At 40.2% G+C, this 26,056-nt stretch overlaps 1 protein-coding gene across 1 annotated transcript; it reads right to left on the bottom strand.

Annotated features, from left to right (window-relative positions):
• Positions 1-26,056, bottom strand: smarca5 (SWI/SNF related, matrix associated, actin dependent regulator of chromatin, subfamily a, member 5). The gene is made up of 24 exons (XM_062995290.1): positions 25,842-26,056; positions 17,989-18,111; positions 17,710-17,876; positions 16,647-16,747; positions 15,004-15,104; positions 14,715-14,894; positions 14,464-14,619; positions 14,214-14,345; positions 13,148-13,216; positions 12,933-13,042; positions 12,018-12,244; positions 11,253-11,374; positions 10,875-11,027; positions 8,684-8,816; positions 8,418-8,566; positions 8,187-8,306; positions 7,982-8,089; positions 7,741-7,854; positions 6,530-6,652; positions 4,794-4,926; positions 4,313-4,431; positions 3,194-3,406; positions 2,942-3,052; positions 1-433 (listed from the first exon to the last, which is right to left on the bottom strand). The coding sequence occupies exons 1-24, from the start codon at positions 25,911-25,913 to the stop codon at positions 368-370; spliced, it is 3,102 nt and encodes a 1,033-aa protein (XP_062851360.1). The 5' UTR covers positions 25,914-26,056; the 3' UTR covers positions 1-367.

The raw sequence follows: 26,056 nt of genomic DNA, 5'->3' as shown, positions 1-26,056 counted from the left end.
TACAAAACAAAAAGGAATTTATTAGACATGATCCAAATGACTTTCATGGCAAGTACTTGTACAATACAGAGGACACTTTTAAAAAGCCACTTATTCTGATATAAGCAAATGGAATGTGGTAGATAACCAACAAGCATAAATACATCTATCTGCTCAGCTCACACATTACAAATACAAAAGAGAATTAAAAAAATGAAAGAAAACAGCACAGCAGAAGTACTTTGGAACTAAAAGACAAATCTAATTTACAATACTGTGCCTTTCTAAAAGGACAAGCTAATATGAGGCAAGATGATACAGTACACATGGACCCGTAACACTAACGCTGTATTCTACACTCGATTTTCAGTGTGGGTTCGTGTCTGAATTACAACTTCAGCTTCTTCTTACGACCACGTCCATCTGAGGTGCCATCCGGTTTACGTTTCTGTGCCTGCAAGATACACACACAGGCAACATTAGATTTTAGTAAAATCTGCAATCAAAATTAAACAAGTTCTATCATTTTAAAGTACAATTAACAGCAACCCAGCATGCAAACACGGGGTTTGTCCTCCATTTGTCCAGGTAGTTGTAGCCTAGCGGTTAAGGTACTGGACTAGTAATCAAAAGGTCACTGGTTCAAGCCCCACCAATGCCAGATTGTCACTGTTGGGCCCTTGAGCAAGGCCCTTAACCCTTAAATGCTTAGATAGTATACTGTACTGTAAGGTTTTTTTGGATGAAAAGCATCTCCTAAATGCTGAAAATGTTTTTAAATGTTCAGTCGGAGTTTATAACGGTCACTTTTGGCTTAAGCAACAGAAAAGGTATGAATTTAAGGTATGAATGAGCACAATTATGGTTGTTTTAACAGAGGGCACTAATTACTTTTTAGTGCACTTACTATATGGCTCCAAGTATACTCCATTAGGATATTCCACCTCATTCTTTTTCCTAATTCAGGTGTTTCAGCTACAACTACGGCAACTACACGTGTTTACAATCACCACTGCTTTTAACTTTGTGCCAGAGTTTGACAATGGCTCTTTTCTAATCCAGCATTACTGTGCCTATATAATGAGGTTCATTTCTATTTTCTCTGCTTATTTGTGTAAAGTTATACATGAGTGTTAGCCATGTTGGCTAAAGATGTGTGTTTATTAAAATATTAGACAATATTCAAACAGTCATGTCTGTTTTAAAAATTGATTGATAATTGTAGCTTTTCAAGCAAATCCTAATATTGTTTCAGCTTTCTTAAAATTTCACTGGTTTTTTTTTTTATATAGATTCCAAAATATGGAATTTTTGTAGTAATCCTACCAGGAATCTGCAGCCTATTGGATTTGTTAAAAATATAAGAGAGCCAAAGATTTGCAGTTACATAAAAATGGCAAATAAACAAACCAATAAATGTCTGCCAGCCAGGATTGGCACAGGATAAAATGCTTGCCTATGGCATTTATGTGTCAGTCAGGCAACACTGGCTGATTTCTAATGTCCTTTAGCTCAGTGGTTCTCAAACAAGAAGCCACTAGGGGGCCTCAGTAAACCCAGAAGGAGGGGTCCAGTTGCATGTTAATGAGAAAAGTACAAATAATCAATAACAAGGGGATGGGAAAAACAATAGACTGGTAGCATACTGCAGATACATAGTAGTGTAATATAAGTTTAATATAAATCACCTACACCCTGTTAAGAAAGGACAAATATTTGATTCGTTCTCAAAGAATTTTCCAAACAAAGTGGTCGAGAACCAAGGCTCCACTGTAACTGAAACACAAGCTGCGTCCGGAATCGCATACTTCCATACTCAATAGTACGCGAAATGAGTACGCGAGAGTATGTCCGAATACATAGTATACATAAAGAGGTACGCGAGAAGTACCCGGATGACCTACTTATTGTGCAGCCATGTTCGAGTATGCAAGCGATGCACACTTGCGGTCCGCTAATGTATCCCATAATGCAACTGGAGCTGCGTAGGCGTTCAAAGCGGAATAAGAAACAAGAAAAATAGTGGTCCTCTGTTCACAAGTGTAAGTAAGATAAATAAAATAAAACATTTTAAAGACGAATAAATAACAAAAAGACGATAAATATCCAAAATTTTGCCGAGTGGTGTTTGTAATGAGTCTGTAACCATGGTGATATTACGTCATCACGTCCCCACGTCATCATTTGACGTTGGCAAGATGGCGCATGTAGTACGTAGCGGTGTTGTGTGCATACTGCATACTTCTGTACTGAAAGTATGTACTTTTTTACCGGCCGAGTAGTGCATACTTCCTCCAATCTAGTACGTACTCTGTAAGTATGCGATTCCGGACGCAGCTACAGTCTACGTTTTCAGGATGCTTCCTTTTTGTACAAATCAAAATAAACGCTTTGTTAAGTTTTTTCTTTTCCAATTCTAGGCTACTGTAGGTTAACGCAAAACATTTAGTAGAAGGCTGATAAATGGATGTTTGTAAACAATGCCTTTCGTTATCCTCGCCAACAGTGTAAAAATAATATTATAACCGGTGCCAGCTGGGTAAGAGAATATAAAAGAACCGCTGCTTTAGCTCATGTGTATGGATGAGGGCAGTTAGCACCTTTTTAAGCACATTAATCAAATGATATAACACAGGAAAAATGCGAGATCCAATTAAAGGTATTTTGGGCTTCTTAATTTATTCTTCTTGGTAGAAAAATGGGAGTCTGTTTTGTTTTTGGCACACAGAACAGAATTTCAATGCAGGACTTTAAAAGACTGTGCTGATTTGCCATGTTTCTTCCCTTCTCTATGGTTTAGCTGCACACTTAAAATGATTACAGGGGAACTTCTGGCTGACATGCATGTTTAGTGCAAGCCAACAAATTTAAGTCCTGAAACAATTGGGGGACTATTGGATAAAGTACATTTATTTAAAACCACAATCATCCTGAAAGGAAAATTATTTTAAATTCATCTTACTGATGAAGTGCGAGGACCACGTTTCTTCTTCTCTGCCTTCTCCTTCTCTTCCAGCTCCATGTTCTCCCTCTCAATAAGGGTGATTAATGTATTACACCTCCTCTGTAACTCCTGTAAACACAAGCAGAGCTCAGTTATTTTAGCGGGACATTCAGAGACACGAGCATTATTTGTAAGGCTACTGCGACTGGTATATTTGTTCTATTGTTGTAGATCTATTCAGTCAGCCTGATCATTCTGACCGTCACTCACCATCGCCGTACGGGACTTGAGAAACCAGTCGAAGCGAAACTGGGGCGAGTTGCGGATACACTGGCGCAGCTCATCATAAACGCTCTCTTTGTCAAAGCCGAGCTTGTGCAGCATGCAGATGAGGAAGCGGTCCTCCTCCTCTGTGTAGTTTTTGCCTTTGTTGGTCCCATAAGAAATCCTTAGCTGATGGAATGGTGCCTTGTAACGACCAATCTGACAAAAAAAAAAAGTTTAAATGAGTAAAATTATTTCAGACTTAAAACTACAACTGTTACACTTTCAGCATTTAATTATTCATAGCCATATACAAACAGTGGCCACTTTATTAGGATTATTTCTTTATTGGGATTTTAACGTCATGTTTCTCCTTTTTTTTTTTTTTTTTTTTTTCACTTTTCCTCCAAATCTAGTCATATCCAATTACCCAATTGCATTATGCTTCCTCTCTACCGATGCTGATCCCTGCTCCTGATTGAGGAGAGTGAGACTGACACACGCCCCCTTCGACACATGAGCAGTACCGACTGCAACTTTTCACCTGCACAAGGCGAGTTCATACATGGATCAGCTTTGTGTACGGAGGGCGACATCCTGATTAACGCATTATGCCTCAACTCTGTGCAGACGCCATCAACCAGTCAGCAGTTATGAGGTCCAAGCTCCTGCTTTCCCACCCTGTATGAACAACAGCCAATCGTTGTTCGTGTATTCGCCCAGCCTGCCGGATGGCAGAGCTGAGTTTCGAACCGATGAGTTTTGTATCTCTAATCTTTGGATAGTGGGAGGAAACCGGAGCTCCCGGAGGAAACCCACACAGACACGGGGAGATCATGCAAACTCCACACAGAAAGGACCCGGACCGCCCCACCAGGGGATCTAACCCAGGACCTTCTTGATGTAAGGCGACAGTGCTACCCACTAAGCCACCGTGCCGCCCCACTTTATGAAGAACATCACAACACTGGACAGGATTTGAAAAGCTACATGCAGTTTGTCAACTTTTGACTTTAACAGTTTACTCTAGTAAATAAAGTTTTTTTTTTCCATAAAAACCAAAATGCCTTAAATCTGTCTGTTATGAAAAGAAACAGAAATCACACACACAGCACCGTGTCTTACCTTTGAGTCCAGTGCTTTCTTAATGCTGATCCTCCTCTGAATCCTGGCCTCACCCCTCTCAATCTGGGCCATGATCTTTTCAATATCCTGCAGCTCATTGCAGCGCTCCCAAAACACCGCTACACACATTCAATGGAAATTAGCATATAGATGGAGAGCACAATCAGGTCATACACTATATACCAAAGTATGTAGACACCTGACCAAGAGCTTTATGGACATCCTGTTACAAAACCATGGCCATTTTTTAAAAGTTGGGTGTTCTTTCTCCACAGCTATCAGATTTGAGTGTGTCTGTATGAATGTGTCATTGTCAAAACATTTGAGGTCAAGCAGATGATGATGATGGACAAGATGGCTTGTTTCACAAACTAGCCCAAGCATGGGTTGACAGGATGTCAGCGAGTTTTTTTCCCCCCTCAAACCAATCTAACCCAAAATAGGGTATTTAAGGCATGACGGACAAAAAGAAGTATCATACCGGAATATTCCATGACTTCCTCTGGTGTTTTGCCTTCTACTTCACGAGCAATGTTCTCAATATCGTCTCTTCCCCATTTCTCATTAGCTTTAATGAACTGGTTGAAATCCCGCTTGTTCCAAATGGTGAAGCCCTAAGATTAGAAAGATCACACCATTATACATCAAAAAGGTTAAAGTCTAATAATGTAGCACATTAAAGAGGAATATGAACTGCAACATCAGAGACTAACAGGTTTCACATTCATCACAGTCAAATTTATTTAAACAAAAAGTAATTTACTTATTTACCTTATGGGATTGTGGGTATTCGGGTAGATCTATCATTTGGACAGTGGGTATTTGGGTAGATTATCATTTGGACCATCATAATACTGTATATTGGTCATAATTTAGTTGAATGAAGTAAATTTGAAATCATATCATTTTCAGTGATTAGCCGACGCCTTAATCCAAAGCATCTTACAGTTGTGACTATATACAATCTAAGCAACTGTGGGTCAAGGGCTTTGCTCAAGGGCCCAACAGTGGCAACCTGGCAGTGGTGGGGCTTGAACCAGCAAATTACCCATTACTGATTCAGTACCTTAACCCTTGGGCCTTAACCACTGGGCTACAGCTGGCCTGCCATAACGCTGTACTCACATTCTGAGCCAAAAGCAAAATGTAAAAGACCACACTGAACACATTAGCATTTACCTATTAAACCATATACAAACTAGCATGTAAAATGCTTCAAGTCTAGAGTTGTATTAGTGCAACTGTTTGGGTTTAATAAGCGGAAATTCAAAAACAAAAGAGCTTTAACAAATATAATATAAACTGAAAGTAAAGGTGGATTCTCACTAAAGGAGGATGCCTGGCTGCAAAGGAATTTGACTTACCCTGATGCAAGCTTCACCTCAGGAATGTAATAGCAGATGAGAAAGGCTGCTTTATGCTTCAATTTCTACAGTTTTCAGTTGCATCAAATATTTATAAAGGTGCTGAACCCAAAGTGTTTAAAATCTTAAGCCATGTCTGCAGCTGCAGGTTACTACAGATGTCAGGTGTGGGTGAAGCTTTAACTACACTGCTTGGTTAACCTGTCAGTGCATGAAGCAGATACAGCATGCTAATGTATTTTAAAATATAGTGCAGTAACACAGGTATGGTGTTTGGGGAGTTACATTTTAATCCTGGCATGGCTATCTAATTCATTTAAAGTTTAACCTTATTATATTTCATTTATATTATTCAAGCACACTGTGCAGACTGTATAAACATCAGAATGGGGCTTAAAGTGGTAAAACATTTAGAAACAAGATTTTGTGAGTACTGTTCACTGTTAATCTAACACAGCCAAAATAGAAATGCCTAATGGGTGTGTTGTCATTATAAACACATTATTAACAAAGCAAATTAATGCAGTGTTATTTAACCGGCACTGCAGTTGAACAACAGTTCTGCTTGATTTTTTCAAATTTAGTAGGTTTTTGATAGTTCTATAATGCTAATAATATATTACACCAATAATAAGCAACATTTTTCAACACTGATTATTTTGTGTGTTTTTACTTTTTTAATTTACTTTGTTCACCCCCTTAAAGGACAGCTTAGTCCTTACACACACAAAAAAAAAAAAAAAGCTCTGGACTTGCATTCTGGGTTGCTCTTAGCTAAATTTCTGAGAATGCAGGTCAGAGCAGCATTTTGTTTGTCTTATGTGCAGCTTGATAGTCAGATGTGGTTCTTTACCTGTGAAAGGAGGTTTTCCTTTTCTTCCAGCTCTTCCTCATTCAGAGGCTCAGCTTCATCAATCTTGGCCTGCTCCTCCTTTTGCACCTGGGCTGCATTGGGCAGATCAGGGTTTCTAGGTACCTGTTGGTGCATTTACAAATGTAGTATGATGTATTTATGCATACACCTACATATTTTCTGCTCTTACTTACAACTATACAATTATAATACTTTAATTGGCTAGAATAATAAAGTTGCACCCAATCATCAATGTACATGTAGAAAACTTTGTTCATACACTACACTAAGTGTCCACATTATTATGCAATTATACCATGCTAAATGTGTTACACATTTAACACAGAAAACGCATTTGGCTTCATGGCTTGAGTTGTTCTGAAATAGGAAAGCCTTCGTCAAGGCTCGGGCGGTGCAGCAGTAAATTATGTTAGCCCACTACCGCTGGGATTCTGAGTTTAAATCATCAGCTGTGCTATCAACTGGTCAGGTTATTTGTACACCCTTGAAGTATATTCTCGAAATAATACACAAAAATATCTTCTGATGGAATAAGAAGAAAATATCAAGCTAAAGACAATAAACAGCAGTAATTATTTGCATTGGTTGGCTGAACAGATGGGTCAACTTTCTCCAATGCCCTCTGTCCGATGCCGCTTGAAGCAGACGAGCCCCCGATAATGCAATCCTAGTCATGATGTCAATCCAGCTTACTCTTGGTCCTCCCCATCTTCTAAATTCTTCCACAAGAATTTATCATCACACTGCCTTTAATACTGGCATGTGGGTGCCACATCACATGCCCAAAGTAATGTGGTTCAGTGACTCCTCTTCTGTTCTGACATGCTTGTATACTTGCTCAGTGATCATCTCCTCTATGAGATTTTCAGCAGTTTTCTAATGCTCTTAATTCACAAAAGCCTGAATATGTCTTTCTTCTTCTTACATCCGTATGTGGCTACTGGCCAGACCAAGACTAATCAATAGTAGCCTGGTGATGGTACTAACTGACTTGTTTTTCCATAGTCTGGTCAATTTAACCATCACTGCTATTCCCATTGCCATTGTTGACTACACTTCACCAGCACATTTGCACATTCACACCAGCGGTATTTGATCCGTCCACCTGTTCCAATCATCTACCTTCTAGCACGGTCTCCAGTACATCAATTGAAAATCTACACAAACAAAGAAAAGTGCTGGAAACACACCTTGTACCCAATCGTTTTTCTGTAATACAAAATCTCCTTCTCCAGCAGCTCAAAGAGCCGAGGGGGGAAGAACTGGAAATCCTGAACATTGGGCTGCTTAGGAGGCCGAGGAGCCTGAGGAAGAAAGTGGAGAGAGAAAAGAAAGAAATTTAGCACTTTTTTTTGCTAGGATCAGTTGAAATACTGTCAGAGCACTTTGTGTTGCTCATGTCAAACAAAGCAGGTCTGCGAGAGAGAATACCTTTGGTGCTTTGGGCTCACTGACTCGCAGAGCCTCTCTAAAGTAAGCATCAACAGCGTAGTTTGCCTTGCGTTCTCTCTTAGGTGGTTCAATCCAGTTGGTGATCACCTGCAGGTTTTGGAGAGAGACGTAAAACACAAGCATGATAAATGACCTAGCAATTATGGATTACTCGATTCTTTAAAGATAAATTAGTCAATATTACCTTTTTCTTCTCTCGGTAATCTTCACCTTCAAAGTTGTACACACTGTTCTCTGTGTCCATGGTGAAATTTCTCAGAGAGCCTTCACCAAGTGTGGACATCTTCTCCTTAAGCTCTTCAGTCTTTAAACATGAGCATAACAAACCAGTTCATTAGCATTTAACAGCACAAAACCATAGATTGTTTTTGTTTTTGGTCAGACACATATGGTTTGTATTCAATCTACCACGTACCTTCTTCTCTCCTCTCTCAAGCATGGCATTAATATCTTCATCAGAGATTTCACTCTCTTTTGAGGCAAAGACGTGAGTGGCACCATGCCGAATAATGGACAGCATCTCATCCTTCCCCAGCTTGTTCATGTTGGGGTCAACCAATCTACCTGTAATGCAGAGAAAAGCAGAAATGTACCAACTGGGAACCAAAAAAAGAGCATATTGGAGAGTCAAAAGACTCATTTTAATAAAACAAGAACTAAAGGTTCTTCTTTAGATCAGACCTTGCTGGATGACGATGGAGTCTAGACGGAGTTTCATTTCAGCACGTTCCACAATCCTTTCCTCTACAGTATTCTCAGTGATGAAGCGGAACACACACACCTGCTTTTTCTGACCAATCCTGTGAGCACGGTCCTGAAAAACAATGAGACTTATTAAAAACACATGAAGTTACATTAACTGTGATCAAATGTTTGCATGTTCAAAGAAGCTTGTATGGCTTATGGTAGGTTACACACACATTAAGGACAACACTTAACAACTAGAGGCAATGTAATGTATCCAGGCGAGCTGTCGGGTCTATTGAAGGTGAGGTACGTTTAAGCGCATGCACACATTGGTAGATTTCATGTTTCGCTGTGTGTGCAACTGTGTCGGACAGCCATTCTGTAACTGTGGCAGGAGTAAGGGCACAGATTACATGTTTAAATACTTTCCACTCCTACAGCTATCTAAAATCTTTTTCATACTCTTGTATTTGAGTGTTACAACAATAACCATGAAAACATTCATTTTTGTTATGAATCAATTACAAAACAACTATGACTTCACAGTACCATGATTACTGGGCCAGCCTTTATTATATTTCCATTTATTTCTGGATTCTTACCCTATGTATTAAGGGTGGGTTTATAAAATAAATTTTTCAATCCAAATCGATCTCTATTTGAATGATCCGATACCGATTCATATAAACGCGAGACCGATCTTTAAAATGAGCCCCTTTTCACAGCGTACACGGAAATCTGTTACCCCTTTAATCTCGCGTGACCAGCCACAGTTTTTTCGCAAGATCTGACCTGTACATCAGTTCAGCATGGCTGAAGCTCAAGTAAAGGTGCCCCAGAACCTGAAGGCAGACGTCTGGTTACATTTTGGATTCAAAAACCATGAGGGTAGGGAAGAGCTGGACAAAAGTAAAGCCGTGTGTAAGCTGCGCAACATGGAGGTGAAATATTGTGGGAATACCACAAATCTGAGAAAGCATTTAACGAGACACCACCCTGATATTCGAAAAACGCCAGACCCAAAACAACCTCCACTAGAGAAAGCATTTGCGATGAAATTACCTTCAAGTTCTCCCCGTGCCAAATAAATAACGGAGGCTCTGGTAACTTTTATATGTAAAGATATACGTCCATACAGCGTTGTTGAAAACGATGGCTTTCGAAGCCTCATTAATACTCTGGAACCACGTTATGTTTTACCCACACGCAAACATTTGAGTGAAGTGGCCATTCCAAACCTGTACGCAGATGTGAAACACTGCGTCGCAACGTCACTTAAGTCGACAGAGAGGGTTTACATTACATGTACACTGTTGTAGCGTGTCGGACATGTAAAATAATAATAAAAAATTAATGTTACTGTTTTCGATTAATTATTTATGTAAACACAAATATTTTAAATAATGAGTGTTCTTTGTACAATTATCACATTCGTTCTCTGAACATCTTTACATATTTAATCAAAACATGTTAATGTAACTCAAATATGCCTAATCGAATCGAATCGAAATTGAATTGAGTCGGAAATCGAATCGAATCAGGACCTTGTGAATCGGAATCGAATCGAACCAGGAAATTAGTGGTGATACCCAGCCCTACGATGTACCTCCCAAATTAGTCATTTAAATTCCCGATATTAAATTCACTGCATGGATTTGGTTGCACAACAGCCAATCTGATTTAAAAAAGCCAGATCACCACACAGCCCCTCGGCTTATCATCACCTGTCGATACTGGAACCTAATGTTGTTCTCCATATGCAATGCAGCTCTGTGTGGGAACCCATGTACCCCCCCTAACCCCAATCACAGACATGGCCCGAGTACCTGTCCAGGGGGCGTGACATTACAAGATTTTTTTCCTTCTAAAACTAAACCAATTCATTTTTCACCCACGAAAAAAGCATATTTGAATAGCCTTGCTGACCACACACACTTCTAATGTTATCCAGCTCAGTCTGAAAATGCACAATTTACAACTAACTGTAACTTGGGTGTGTGTGTGGGGGGGTTGTAAACCCCCCCACACACAAAAAGTTGTAAACCCCTGCATTAGACCATGGCACCTCATAATATTTCTACATAAAACAGTTATGTACACTGCTTATATTGCACTTCCTATAAAACAGTATTTCAGAACAGTGAAAAAGCCCATTCTTCACTTTGGAGAAAATCTAAACACTAACCATCGCCTGCAGGTCCACTTGAGGATTCCAGTCAGAGTCGTAAATAATGACCACGTCGGCGGTCGCCAGGTTAATTCCCAGCCCTCCAGCTCTGGTGCTCAGCATGAAGAGAAACTTGGAGCTGTTGGGTTCGTTGAAGGTATTAATGGAGATCTGAGAACATGCAGAGTAAAACTCATTAATATGAACGTAACACCGTCTCTTAACTTCAGTAACTCAATTTCAGAGCTTATTTAAATGTACAAGCGTGTTTACAGTCACTGATTGTAATTAACAGCGACGCTGTTATCGTCACCTGAGCATTAACTCGAGGTAACATGATTACGCTGAACAGATTAAACCGCCAACAGCTTTAATAAACATGCTGGGCACGCATACCTGTCTCTCTTCATGAGGGGTCTGTCCATCCAGGCGACAGTATCCAAAGTTACGCCACATACAGTAGTCTTCCAGGATGTCCAGCACCCTGGTCATCTGGCTGAAGATCAGCACACGTGAACCTGGAAAGACGACAGAAATAAACTTTGTAGCAAACAGAGCAGAATCTGTTACATCAGCACACAAGACAAACTAACTTATGTCTGTGTAATGTTGTTTAACAATGGTTATTATGATGATGTACACCATCCGGCATAACATTATGACCACCTTCCTAATATTGTGTTAGTCCCTCTTTTACTGCCAAAACAGCCCTGCAACTGTGCTGCACTGTGTATTCTGACACCTTTCTATCAGAACCAGCATTAACCTCTTCAGCAGTTTGAGCTACAGTAGCTCGTCTGTTGGCCAGCCTTCGCTCCATACGTGCATCAATGAGCCTTGGCCGCCCATGACCCTGTCGCCGGTTTACCACTGTTCCTTCCTTTGACCACTTTTGATAGATACTGACCACTGCAGACTGGGAACACCCCACAAGAGCTGCAGTTTTGGAGATGCTCTGACCCAGTCGTCTAGCCATCACAATTTCACCCTTGTTAAACTCGCTCAAATCCTCACGCTCGCCCATTTTTCCTTCTTCTAACATCAACTTTAAGGATAAAATGTTCACTTGCTGCCTAATATGTCCCACCCACTAACAGGTGACGTGATGAAGAGATAATCAGTGTTATTCACTTCACCCGTCAGTGGTGTGCGTATACCAACCTTGCTCTTTTAGTTTGGGCAGCAGTTTGTCCAGGACGACCATCTTGCCGCTATTGACGACCAGATGGAGGTCAGTGGTGTAAGGTGGACCAGGCTCAGCCCCATCAAACAGGTACGGATGATTACAGCACTTCCTGAGCTGCATCAGCACGTTTAGAAGACGCATCTTATCCATCTTCCCTGCCGAGTTCAGAATGTCTATGTCCTTCATCAGGATCTTTGTGTACCTGGTAAGATAACGTTTTCTCAACAACTGGTTTTGACTGTTGAACCAAATCAAACTTAAAAAAAAAAAAAAAAAAAAAACACCTGAACAACATGTCAGATGATTGCCATTCCCACATCAACAAAACAGCTTCAGCATAAACCCTTACAGAAACCTGTGTTGACACTGATACAATATTTCTCAAACATTTAGCCTGGTCGGGGTTGCTACAGGTCTAGTTCCAATTACCAATTGGGCACAAGGCAGAAATACTCTGGACAGGGCATCAGGGCTTTGAGCATCCCCTTCCCACCCCTCAAACATAGCCAATCATGCCTGTGTAAACAGCCGGCAGGCCGATACCACCAATAAAATACAAATTTTAATCTATGTTGCAGAGAAAAATATTAATAATTATTAAATAAACAAATCATAACAGGCACATAAACATAAAATGAACTTATACACAAACGCCCCCTTGTGAAGGCTTTACGTTACACCTTGTAAACCACAGTGGGTGTACATTTCGTTTGGTGTTACATTTTGATGCATTGTTTGTATTGCTTGGGTCGCAGTAAAAATCATGAACACAATGTGGGTCGCTTGAAAAATAGACAGACATCTGTGCCACCCGACTGACTTACTGTAACCAAAAGAAGTAAATTAGAGCCAAATTATAATGTCAGAGTTAATGAAAAAGAACCATGTACCATTCTCTCTGCATCTTGCTGAGCCCTATATACATCTTGACTTCTTTCTTTGGAAGCAGCGATTTTTCCACGTCAGCTTTGATACGCCTTAGCAGGAAAGGACGCAATACCTTCATGGTAATAGAAAATATGTTTTAGCAAGCAATGTTGTGCAGTGTCATTTTATTAAAATTATTTTTTGGAACATTTTTCTTAATTACAGTTAATATACTCACTGTGTGCAGACGCTCTACCAGTTTCTGGTCTCCAAGACAGTTGTTTGTGTCAAACCAGGAATCAAAATCCTACAGGATGAAAATGAAACCAAAAATCAACAACCTCAAAACATACCGCATATACAATGGTGCCCCCACCTGCCCACGCCTTCACACGACTAAATTTAAATAGTACCATCAACTACTATTAGGGTCTATCAACCGCTAGCTGGTTACACCAGGTTTGTGTATGTGAAATTACATGTATGTAAATAGGAGTCATGGAGATGAGCAATTTCACGTTACACGTTTCTGGTATGAATAACATTGCTGCCCAGTGAATTTCACTGGTTTTCTTGGGAGAGAGGACATGCATAGACTTTAGAGCTAACCTTAAGCTGAGTCTCCCTACCACTTAGTCTACATGCATGAATTATTTCATACATTTGCTCCCATTAGGGGTCACCACAGCAGATCATTCAACTCTATTTCTAACAACTGATGCTCTTCCTGATGCAACCCTCCTATTTATCTAGGCTTGGGACCTGCATTAAGGGGGCACCGATATGTGTCCCCCAGATGGCTAGGTTCACGCACCACTGTGCACCTTCTGTGCCTTCTGTTTTTGTGTTACCAGCACCTTACAATTACTCCACACAATCTTTCAAATGCTTATTTATTTAGATGGTTTACACAATGGTTATTTTCAGAGCACGAAGGGTAGGTAATTTATCGGTCTATAGCCCTCAATCTCACAAATGCCCTTTACAGCTGTGTTTATTATTTACAGGGGCAAAATTGTGTTGCTAACAGGTATTTTTTTCATGAATGCAGCTTTTGAAACCAGTTTATCCTTGTTTTTAGTGAAACTGTGTGACACCAGGATGGTTAAGAGTGTGTTTTTGGTAGAGAAGATGTTTTCTCCCTGATACTTTAAACCCAACATATCCATAACTAATTTCTATTAATGATGTCACACACATTTTTGAATGGTCAGCAGTTGAATCAATGTTATCCTGCTAGGTATATTAAACACATGAAAATATTCATTACACCATTAACAATTCTACTATGCTGATAAGGTTACCTGAGAGGAGTTGAACACATCAGGCAAGAGGAAGTTGAGCAGAGCCCACAGCTCGTGCAGATTGTTCTGCAGAGGTGTTCCAGTGAGCAGCAGGCGGTTAGTGGTCTTGAACTCGCGCACAATCTCTGAGAGCTTTAAGGGAAAAAAAAAAAAAAGAGATTAAATGAACGCATGTAAATCACGACTCGGACATAAAGACTGGTCCCAAAATGTCATACGAACAACTGATAAAACAATAGCTGATGGAAACCTTAGATTTTTCGTTCTTGATACGATGGGCCTCGTCTATGACCAAGTACCTCCAGTTGAACTTCTTGAAGACGGCCCTCTCGATGATAAGCATCTCGTAAGATGTGACGCACACGTCCCACTCACCCGGCAGGAGTGTGTCCCGAATAAAGGCCGTCTACAAGCAGAAACAGGTGACAAACAGACAGTCAGCGGAAAGTGTAAATATATGTACAAGCCAGCTGAATAACTGCCACATGACATGCAACTTACTCTCTCATCTCTGTCTCCAATGAGGCAGACGGCTCGGAGCGAGGGCACCCAACGCTTAAACTCAATCATCCAGTTATACAGTGTGGACTTGGGCACCAGCACCATGTGAGGCCCAGGGATGTTTCTGTAATGCTTCATGTAACCCAACAGAGAAATGGTCTGCAAAGTCTTTCCCAGACCCTGAGTAAAGGACAGGAGGTAATGTTTATAAGTCTTCTGAACAAGTATACAGAAGTAAATCATATTGTTAAATAAAGATAGGTTTAAGGAATGGAATTAGAAGCCGTACCATTTCATCTGCGAGGATGCCGTTGATTCCATTCTCATAAAGGGAAATCAGCCAGTTCAGTCCACGGACCTGATAATCTCGGAGTTTGCCAGATTTAACATCTATACAATTGATATTAAATGACACCATTAAAAACAGCTTCAAAAAACACTTTAACATATTACCAAGCATAATAAAGCCTGGTGGTTTCAGTAGGAATTTCCCCTACTGTTAATATAAGATAGATGGATAGATGGATAGACAGACAGAGACAGACAGACCAGACAGATAGATAGCTAGATAAAGAAATTACTGGCCTCCAGTAGCTTAACAAGCAAAAGAAGAATAACTAATACAGATACAAATAAAGTAAGATGCAGCAAATGTACAGCATGCATATATACAATATGGTATGCAAAAAAGTATGTGCAAATTGTGCAGCTGGTACATTAATAATTAGGGCTGGGTATCGCCACTAATTTCCTGGATCGATTCGATTCCGATTCACAAGGTCCCGATTCGATTCGATCTTCGATTTTCGATTCGATTTTCGATTCAACACATTTAGGCATATTTGAGTTACATTAACAGGTTTTGCTTAAATATGTACAGATGTTCAGAGAACGAATGTGATAATTGTACAAAGAACACTCATTATTAAAAATATTTGTGTATTTTGTTTACATAAATAATTAATCCAAAACAGAAAAGAGTAACATTCATTTTTTATTATTATTTTATATGTCTGACACACTACAACATTGTAAATGTAATGTAAACATACACCTGGCTGCTGAACAGCTTATGCCAAGTTTACACTACACGACTTTCTGATTTGCCGGGTCGCTGTACAGTTCACACTGCACGACTCACAGGTGATGGGGGGTTTTACACTACACCATCTATCTCCAACTGGAATCACAGGCGAGCTTCTCTGGTCTCCAAAACTACGTTTTGTCACGAAAACACACGTGAGAAGTGATGAAAGGTTTAATGATACCACGTCCAAACATGCACATCAACAAGTAGCGAGCGATCAAAGTTTGTGCGCTGATGAAATAAATGAACCTGAGTGGATTTGGCAACACGAGCAGCATGGCTTGTTCTATAGTGAGTTGGAGGTTAATAAATATTTTGTTTTGTAGAGAACGATCAGGTCAGAAATACTGTAAAACTCGCGTGTGCTGATGTATTCTGATAGAAACTATATTGCGCTCCACCTGTTTACAACCTCTCCCCTGTGTTTCCCCTCGCTGTTTCTCACATTGATTGAGAGCCGAGTTTTGATCGCAGAGCGAACACAGAGTTCCTCCCGAATCCAGCACTGAAAAAACACTGGCTGGTCACACGAAATTAAAGGGGGTAACAGATTTCCGTGTGCACCGTAGAAAGGGGTGTATTTAAAAGATCGATCTCGCGTTTATATGAATCGATATTGGATCGTTCAAATAAAGATCGATTCGAATCGAAAATCGAATCGATTTTATAAACCCACCCCTATTAATAATAATAGAAGCAGTAGTGTATAAAAATGGCCTATTTACACATATGCATGACACACTGAAATCATAATTCCTCCAAATAGGTATAAAATCTGTAATAAATGATTTATAATTATAACAGTACTCAGAAAATGTTTCCCACTGTCAGAAAGTTTAACTCACAGGATGGAGAGTCGTCAAAACGTGTGCACACATTAGAAGCTTTACTGCTCTCACTGAGCAGCTCCTCGTCTTCCTCCTGCTCAGTGCGACGGTGACGATTACTGCAAAAAGTGTTAATAAACAAGTCAGAAAAAAAGATACACAAAATAAAGTACACATGCTTAAATATATTTCAAAGACAATTAAGGAATGTGTTAATAGATCTGAAGAGTTCTTGCAATTTTGAGTCCTCCCATTGTTCCCACACTTGGTGTACACTAACCTGGCGCTTTATCAGTGCTAAAAAGTGATGCAGCAAGGCCATGGATAACACAGAATGGATAAAACATTACATTTATCAACAAAAATGTCAGATAAAGGCACAAGAAAGCAATTATACATAGAAAGAAATGTATGAACTGTTCTACTTTGCATTATCTAACCACTTCTATTCAGCTTTTTTAAGTAACACAGTGCTTACTTAGAAAACATGTTTAGCTGGTCATGTATTTGTGATCTATCTAGAATAAAATGTCTATCTGGAAATTAGAATGACTTAATATTTGCTATGTCTGTGTGTGGGTCAGCTGAACAGCCTAGCTACTAAGGAGGTGCAATTGCCAGTGTGCTCAGGTGGGTTGCATCAGGGATGGTGTATGGTGTAAAAACTGTGCCAAGTATGTATATCAGGTATGTGGACCAGAATTCATCAGCAGGCAAAAAAAAAAAAGTTATTGTATCCATGCAAGAACAAGTTACTTGCTGGTAAGTGATGCCCCCTACTGTCAGAATGTGTGTAGTGATTCCAAAACAGAACCACTTTCATTAAGGCTGTTCTTTTATCAAGTATGTAACAGCAGCTATTTCAGCTGTCATCACATCTGCAAGGCGATATTCATGAAAGTGTTTGTCACAGTCTCTTTTCCTTGTATTTGTAATCATTTTAAATAGTATCAAAATGAACAAATAAAAAATGCAAGGAAAATGTGATGCTAAAAGAATAAAGTAAATAAATAAACACCCCTGATTTTGTGAATGCATATTTCTGAGTAAATAATGTAGAACAGAGTGTAAAAGAACTTACTCCCCAGCAGAGAGGAGGTTTTGTTTCTCATCTTTTTTGATGCGAGGACGACCTGGTTTCATCTTCAGAGGAGATGTAGGAGTCTTCTGTGCAGCAGGCTGGATGAAGTGAGCAAACACCTCAGTCTGCTTCAGCAGGTACTCGAATCTGTTGGTTCGGTCTGTTTTCTATTGATAAAAACATTTTATAATACGTAGCAATAATTGGGATTTTTTTTTTACTATAATATAAAAATAAAACACAACTACTGCATTATGCAGATTTTAAGTATATATTTACCACTTTCTCTTCATAGCCAGCCGACTGCTCCACCTTCGGCTCTTCATCCGGGGACGATGACTGTTCCCCTTCATCCTGTGCTGCTTCTGATGCTTCATCATGTCCGGCATCTGAGGCACCATCCTAAAGACAGATAAGAGTAAGTAAGATTAGCACCCAGTCAAAATTAAATATAAAAAAAATGTAAATGGCTATGCCTGATGGATTAACTTTGTGGTAACCTTTTTAATATTTCAACAACTTAACAATGGACCAGCTGCCTGACGGCAAACCAGGAGCATAGATAGTACTATTACCGCAACACTTCGGGACAGCAGGTACAGTTTGGTTACATCTAAATGCCTTTCCAAAGCATTCAAACAAAACATTCACAGTATATCTGAACAGAAAGCTCCTCCAAAAGTGTTTGTGATCAACAACAAAGCCAAGCTCTGAGCACAACAGCGTCTAAACATGCTGTACTACATTCACAGCATTTAGCAGATGCTCTTACAGCAATTTACAGAATTGCTTCCTCAGTGAACATTTCCTAACCCTAGAACAAATAGAAAAGTTGTTATATAAACTTAGCAAAAAACAGCAGCCCTGTCTTTGGTTCTTGTCCATACAGGCAATTTTCCCTTAAGCACATTGCAATTTCATAATGCATGTGACTTTAACTAATTACCCTATTTATATGGCTATAGAAAAGACTCCGGCTGTAATCAACTGTAATTACATATGAATAAGGAAGTAAAATCACAAAGTCAGACAGAACTTTCCACATCACCAAATAAATCATTCCAACAATAAAGCTGCCATGTGTAATCACAGTATAAAAGGGTGTCTATCAAAAACTGACAATAAATGTTTTTAATGACATATTTAGGACAGACAAAAGATGCACCCCAATCAATCACATGTACAGGAATCATAGAAACTCCAAGACTGCCATGACACTCAGTTCCCTGTGGAGAATTGTAAAGGCTCTGGGTTATCAGTGTGAAGTTGATGGATAAAATACCATAACGGTTGGACCCCACCCTCCAAAACATTCTTCTTTGAGCTGAAAGTCAAATGTATAATCCAAACTTATAAACAAAAAGGGCAAAGCTTTAATACCAACTGTTTTGTAAAAAATAATTGTAGTCTGATAAAAAAAAAAGTACATGGGCAGTGGTAGCTGAGTGGTTAAGGCACTGGACTAGTAATCAGAAGGTTGTCGGTTTAAGCCCTGCTGCCACTAAGTTGCCACTGTTGGGCTACTGAACAAGGCCTTAATAAAAAAATAAATACTTTATTTTCTTATATATGTAGTTAAACCCCCACACTGTCATGACACTCAAGTGTCTGTAGAGCAGTGTAAAAAATCTGAGTTATCAGTGTAAAGCTGATGGTTCAAATCCCATAATGGTTGGACCCCACCCACCAAAACTGCATGTTTTGTAAAGAAAAAAAGTTTGGTGGGTGCCCTTTAGTTACAAGGGCAGTGGACTAGTAATCAGAAGATTGTCGATTTAAGCCCTGCTGCCACCAAGTTGCCACTGTTAGGCCCCTGAACATGGCCATTAATCCTCAATTGCTCAAATTGTATTAGTCATAATTGTAAGTCACTTTAGATAAGTGTTTGCTAAATGTCACACATGTACAGTGGATATAAAAAGTGTACACACCCCTGTTAAAATGCCAGGTTTAGTGATGTAAAAAAATGAGACCAAGATAAATCATTTCAGAACTTTTACCACCTTTAATGTGACCTATGACCTGTACATCTCAATTGAAAAACAAACTGAAATCTTTAGGGGGAAGAAGTAAAAAATAAAAAAATTAAATAATGTGGTTGCATAAGTGTGCACACCCTTAAACTAATACTTTGTTGAAGCACCTTTTGATGTTATTACAGCACTCAGTCTTTTTGGGTAGGGGCCTATCAGCATGGCACATCTTGACTTAGCAATATTTGCTCACTCTTCTTTGCAAAAACGCTCCAAATCTGTCAGGTTGCAGGGGCATCTCCTGTGTACAGCCCTCTTCAGATCACCCCACAGATTTTCAATCGGATTCAGAGATGGGCTCTGGCTGGGTCATTCCAAAACTTTAATCTTCTTCTGGTGAATCCATTTTTTTGGTTGATTTGGATGTATGCTTTGGGTCGTTGTCATGCTGAAAGATGTCATGCTGAAAGTTCCTCTTCATCTTCAGCTTTCTAGCAGAAACCTGAAGGTTTTGTGCCAACATCGACTGGTATTTGGAACTGTTCATAATTCCCTCCACCTTGACTAAGGCCCCAGTACCAGCTGAAGATAAACAGCCCCACAGCATGATGCTGCCACCACCATGCTTCACTGTGGGTATGGTGTTCTTTTGGTGACATGCAGTGTTGTTTTTGCACCAAACATACTTTTTGGAATTATGGCCGAAAAGTTCAACCTTGGTTTCATCAGACCATAACACATTTTCCCACATGCTTTTAGGAGAGTTCAAATGCGTTTTTGCAAAGTTTTGCCGGGCTTGGATGTTTTTCTTCATAAGAAGAGGCTTCCGTCTTCCCACCCTATCCCATAGCCCAGACATATGAAGAATACGGGATATTGTTGTCATATGTAGTACACAGCCAGTACGTGCCAGAAATTCCTGCAACTCCTTTAATGTTGCTGTAGGCCTCTTGGTAGCCTCCCTGACCAGTTTTCTTCTTGTCTTTTCATCAATTTTACAGGGACGTCCTGTTTTTGGCAATGACACCATTGTCCTATATTTTCTCCACTTGATAATGACTGTCTTCATGGTATGTCTAATGCCTTGGAAATTTTTTTGTACCCTTCTCCAGACTGATACCTTTTGACAATGAGATCCCTCTGATGCTTTGGGAGCTCTCTGCGGACCATGGCTTTTGCTGTAAGACCCGACTAAGAAAATGTCAGAAAAAAAGCCTACTAAAACAACTGAACTTATTTGGGGTTAATCAGAGGCACTTTAAATGATGGCAGGTGTCTACTGATTCCTATTTAACATGAGTTTGAATGTAATAGGTTCATTCTGAACACAGCCACACCCCCAGTTATAAGAGGGTGTGCACACTTATGCAACCACATTATTTTATTTTTTTTATTTTTTACTTCTTCCCCCTAAAGACTTCAGTTTGTTTTTCAATTGAGATTTACAGGGTATAGGTCACATTAAAGGTGGAAAAAGTTCCCAAATGATTTATCTTGGTCTCATTTTTTACATCACTAAACCTGGCATTTTAACAGGGGTGTGTACACTTTTTATATCCACTGTAAATGCTAATAATAAAGAGATAAATATTTTCTTTTCTGACAGATGCAGTTAAACCCCTAGACTGTCATGACACTCAGGTCTCTGTGGAACAGTGTAAAAACTCTGAGTTATCAGTGTAAAGCTGATCCCATAATGGTTGGACCCCACCCTCCAAAACATTCTTCTATGAGATAAAGGCGTGGCTTTAACTGTGTGTTTTGTAAAAAAAATTTAGTTTGACAAAAAGGTACATGGGTAGTGGACTAGTAATCAGAAGGTTGTCAGTTTATACCCTGCTGTCACCAAATTGCCACTGTTGGGCCCCTGAACAAGACCCTTAATCCTCAATTGCTCAAATTGTATCAATCATAATTGTAAATCGCTTTGGATAACCGCCACCTCCACAGCTTCTTTCCCCAGGCCATTACCATACTAAACAAGGACTATTTCCACATATTCCTAAACAAGGACTATTTCCACATATTCCTAAACAAGGACTATTTCCATACTCTATTGGAGAGATGCCACTCGAAATTTCATTGTACTTGTGTATAGTGACAATTAAGATTCTATTCTATTCACATCCCTCCACTTTAACAGAATAAACCTGGATCTCATTATACATGCTGCACACCACACGTGCCTCTGACATTTTTCCCTTATAGTCAATGCACATATGCATCTTATTTATTATGTATCTATTTTTTTTTACTAAGTCTGTCAGTGCACTGTACAACTTCATTGCACACTTCATCTAAAACTGTAGTCTTTTGTCGCTGCTGTACTGTCTATAGTATTGTTTATATACAGCATTTTTTTCTATTATTTATGTATATACACCGATCAGCAATATCATTAAAAACACCTCCTTGTTTCTACACTCACTGTCCATTTTATCAGCTCCACTTACCATATAGAAGCACTTTGTCGTTCTACAATTACTGACTGTAGTCCATCTGTTTCTCTGCATGCTTTGTTAGCCCCCTTTCATGCTGTCCTTTAATGATCAGGACCCCCACAGGACCACCACAGAGCAGGTATTATTTAGGTGGTGGATCATTCTCAGCACTGCAGTGACACTGACATGGTGGTGGTGTGTTAGTGTGTGTTGTGCTGGTATAAGTGGATCACTCACAACAGCGCTGCGGGAGTTTTTAAACACCTCACTGTCACTGCTGGACTGAGAATAGTCCACCAACCAAAAATATTCAGCCGTGGGCAGCGTCCTGTGAGCACTGATGAAGGTCTAGAACAGGGGTGTCAAACTCACGGCCTGCGGGCCAGATCCGGCCCGCCACATCATTGTATGTGGCCCGCGAGAGCTTAAACGACTGTATGATTGTTGTGATGGTTCGAGTCGTTACAGAGACGCGCTTATAATTTAATGGGACTCCTGCGCCTTTAAATAAATGTTACTTACTTACTGCGCCTTTAAACGGCAACCGGTGGTCATCAGTCATGGCAACTAACTTTGACCTTCACTGAGAAGCCATGTGACTTTTACGGCAAGAGAACACGGGGTAGCGTAGTCAGTAATGTAAACAATAATAAATAAATACAAATAATTATCTTGCAGTATAATACCAAAGCATCGTCTGTAAGTAGTGGCGTTTATATTCTCAGTTGTTTGTAAATGTTTAGTGAGTATATCACTGCGTTTTAGTTACAAATTTACTGTAATTAAATACTATTGTTACTGTTAATATAGCAATTAGTATCTTTACACAAAATGCTAACTCGTTAGCGCTATTTTACGCTTGGTTAAAGCTCATATTGTACCAGATGTAACACTTGACTACAGCTGTGTGTTTGTACTGTATTAAGTTCTTTATTGTTTTTATTGTTTGTATTTTTACTTCATTCTGGTGCACACAGTGTATCACACAGCTGGGAAGTAAATAAAACCGACTGTATTCTGAAGAGAGCTGTCTGTCTGTCTGTCTAGCTGAGAAAGGGGGATAAACTATTAGTGAGGGCAGAATGATTGTCTTAAAATACACTGTAAAATCCTACATAAATGCTGATTTTGTGACCTGCAAAGTGACCGCATCCCACCAGTAGATGATGTTAAGAAATATTTACACATAATCCCAAAATGTACAAGAAGATAAGTAAGAAAATTAAGCAGAAGGAGGAAATGTAATGAAAGTGAAAACAAGTTTGTACTTCAGGAAGAAAAACGGTGCGTAATGACTCTTGTGTTATGAGGCCGCGTCTGTGGTAAAGGAGGACAGTATAAATGCAGAATTCAGCCTCCAAGAAAAACAACAGACTGCAATCACAGCAGGATACGTTACAATCGGCCCTTTGAGGGCCACAATAATGCTGATGTGGCCCTCGGTGAAAATGAGTTTGACACCCCTGGTCTAGAAGATGACCGACTCAAACAGCAGCAATAGATGAGCGACCGTCTCTGACTTTACATCTACAAGGTGGACCAACTAGGTAGGAGTGTCTAATAGAGTGGACAGTGAGTGGACACGGTATTTAAAACTCAAACCAGCACGACACACACCAACACACCTCCACCATGTCAGTCACTGCAGTGCTGAGAATGATCCTGTGGGGGTCCTGACCATTGAAGAACGGCATGAAAGGAGGCTAACAGAGCATGCAGAGAAACAGATGGACTACAGTCAGTAATTGTAGAACTACAAGGTGCATCTATATGATAAGTGGAGCTGATAAAATGGACAGCGAGTGTGGTTTTAATGTTATGGCTGATCAGTGTAAAAGAGTAGGGTGCAAAAGAATGCAATATTGTGCAAAGATGCAAGTAAGTACAGTCACTAAGTACAGGGGTTGGACAAAATAACTGAAACGCCTGGTTTTAGACCACAATAATTTATTAGTATGGTGTAGGGCCTCCTTTTGCGGCCAATACAGCGTCAATTCGTCTTGGAAATGACATATACAAGTCCTGCACAGTGGTCAGAGGGATTTTAAGCCATTCTTCTTGCAGGATAGTGGCCAGGTCACTACGTGATGCTGGTGGAGGAAAACGTTTCCTGACTCGCTTCTCCAAAACACCCCAAAGTGGCTCAATAATATTTAGATCTGGTGACTGTGCAGGCCATGGGAGATGTTCAACTTCACTTTCATGTTCATCAAACCAATCTTTCACCAGTCTTGCTGTGTGTATTGGTGCATTGTCATCCTGATACACGGCACCGCCATTGGATGCACATGGTCCTCCAGAATGGTTCGGTAGTCCTTGGCAGTGACGCGCCCATCTAGCACAAGTATTGGGCCAAGGGAATGCCATGATATGGCAGCCCAAACCATCACTGATCCACCCCCATGCTTCACTCTGGGCATGCAACAGTCTGGGTGGTACGCTTCTTTGGGGCTTCTCCACACCGTAACTCTCCCGGATGTGGGGAAAACAGTAAAGGTGGACTCATCAGAGAACAATACATGTTTCACATTGTCCACAGCCCAAGATTTGCACTCCTTGCACCATTGAAACCGACGTTTGGCATTGGCACGAGTGACCAAAGGTTTGGCTATAGCAGCCCGGCCGTGTATATCGACCCTGTGGAGCTCCCGACGGACAGTTCTGGTGGAAACAGGAGAGTTGAGGTGCACATTTAATTCTGCCGTGATTTGGGCAGCCGTGGTTTTATGTTTTTTGGATACAATCCGGGTTAGCACCCGAACATCCCTTTCAGACAGCTTCCTCTTGCATCCACAGTTAATCCTGTTGGATGTGGTTTGTCCTTCTTGGTGGTATGCTGACATTACCCTGGATACCGTGGCTCTTGATACATCACAAAGACTCGCTGTCTTGGTCACAGATGCGCCAGCAAGACGTGCACCAACAATTTGTCCTCTTTTGAACTCTGGTATGTCACCCATAATGTTGTGTGCATTGCAATATTTTGAGCAAAACTGTGCTCTTACCCTGCTAATTGAACCTTCACACTCTGCTCTTACTGGTGCAATGTGCAATTAATGAAGATTGGCCACCAGACTGGTCCAATTTAGCCATGAAACCTCCCACACTAAAATGACAGGTGTTTCAGTTATTTTGTCCAACCCCTGTAGTTGTATGTGTTGAAGTTGTCAGATTCCAGGAAACAAGACTGTGTTGGTTTTAAGTCTTCTATATTCTAATAATCTAATATCATTAAGCACACATGTTGTTGTCTAGAAAGATGATCAGATCAGTTGTAACCATGGTTACTACTCTTATATAAATTAGCAATGCTAATAGCAAAGCTTTGTTATTGTTTTAAGCTCACTACTGAAGAGCCGGGAACAGTGTTCTACTGTATAGGAGTGTTCCAATGTTTACACAGACTAAGAAATGAAATAAGCACGGTCTGTGTAGTTGAATTTGTCTGTGTTAAGGCTAACCGAAGTGAGGATAAACAAGCACAGCGCGGGCTAAAAGCTCGCAGCTCCAGAACAATACACGCATGTGCTAACGAGCTAACAGGCTAGCTAATTCATTCAGCAAAAACTTTCAGCCAGACGGTAAACACTATCTAAACCAGAATACACACTTTAATACAGTTCATCTCCACGTTACAGAGAGCCAGGTGTAATAAACAGAGTAGAAGTGTAGTATTAGAGCACACTGGTGTATAAAGGATGTGTGTATTGTGTATTACCTGTGCTGAACCGGGCTGATCACTCTCCTCTTCCCGCTGTCTCTCCACCACGCTGCCCTCGGTCTCAGACATCCTCTACTTCTCTATTCACCACCGCGCTAACACAGTCCGGCTATTAATACTCCGAACAGCTCAGTTATGACTTTAGTTCTGTCTAACTTCTCACACAGGATGGGGAACAGCACACACACACGGTCAGAACACTTCCACCGGCT

The sequence above is a fragment of the Trichomycterus rosablanca genome, chromosome 5 (genome assembly GCF_030014385.1).
Source record: "Trichomycterus rosablanca isolate fTriRos1 chromosome 5, fTriRos1.hap1, whole genome shotgun sequence".
NCBI lineage: Eukaryota > Metazoa > Chordata > Actinopteri > Siluriformes > Trichomycteridae > Trichomycterus > Trichomycterus rosablanca.
Note: the sequence above shows the minus strand (reverse complement) of the source record. Positions and strands in the feature narration are given on the sequence as shown.

Bases quoted from the DNA above. Each gene is read 5' to 3' on its own strand.
- smarca5 (XM_062995290.1), bottom strand. From the start codon at position 25,913: ATGTCTGAGACCGAGGGCAGCGTGGTGGAGAGACAGCGGGAAGAGGAG. The intron at 16,748-17,709 runs GTAAGTTCTTTT...CACTTTTTGCAG, and splicing joins AACCTCCTCTCTGCTGGGGA to TAATCGTCACCGTCGCACTG. The intron at 3,407-4,312 runs GTAAGACACGGT...TTTTTTTGTCAG, and splicing joins AGAAAGCACTGGACTCAAAG to ATTGGTCGTTACAAGGCACC.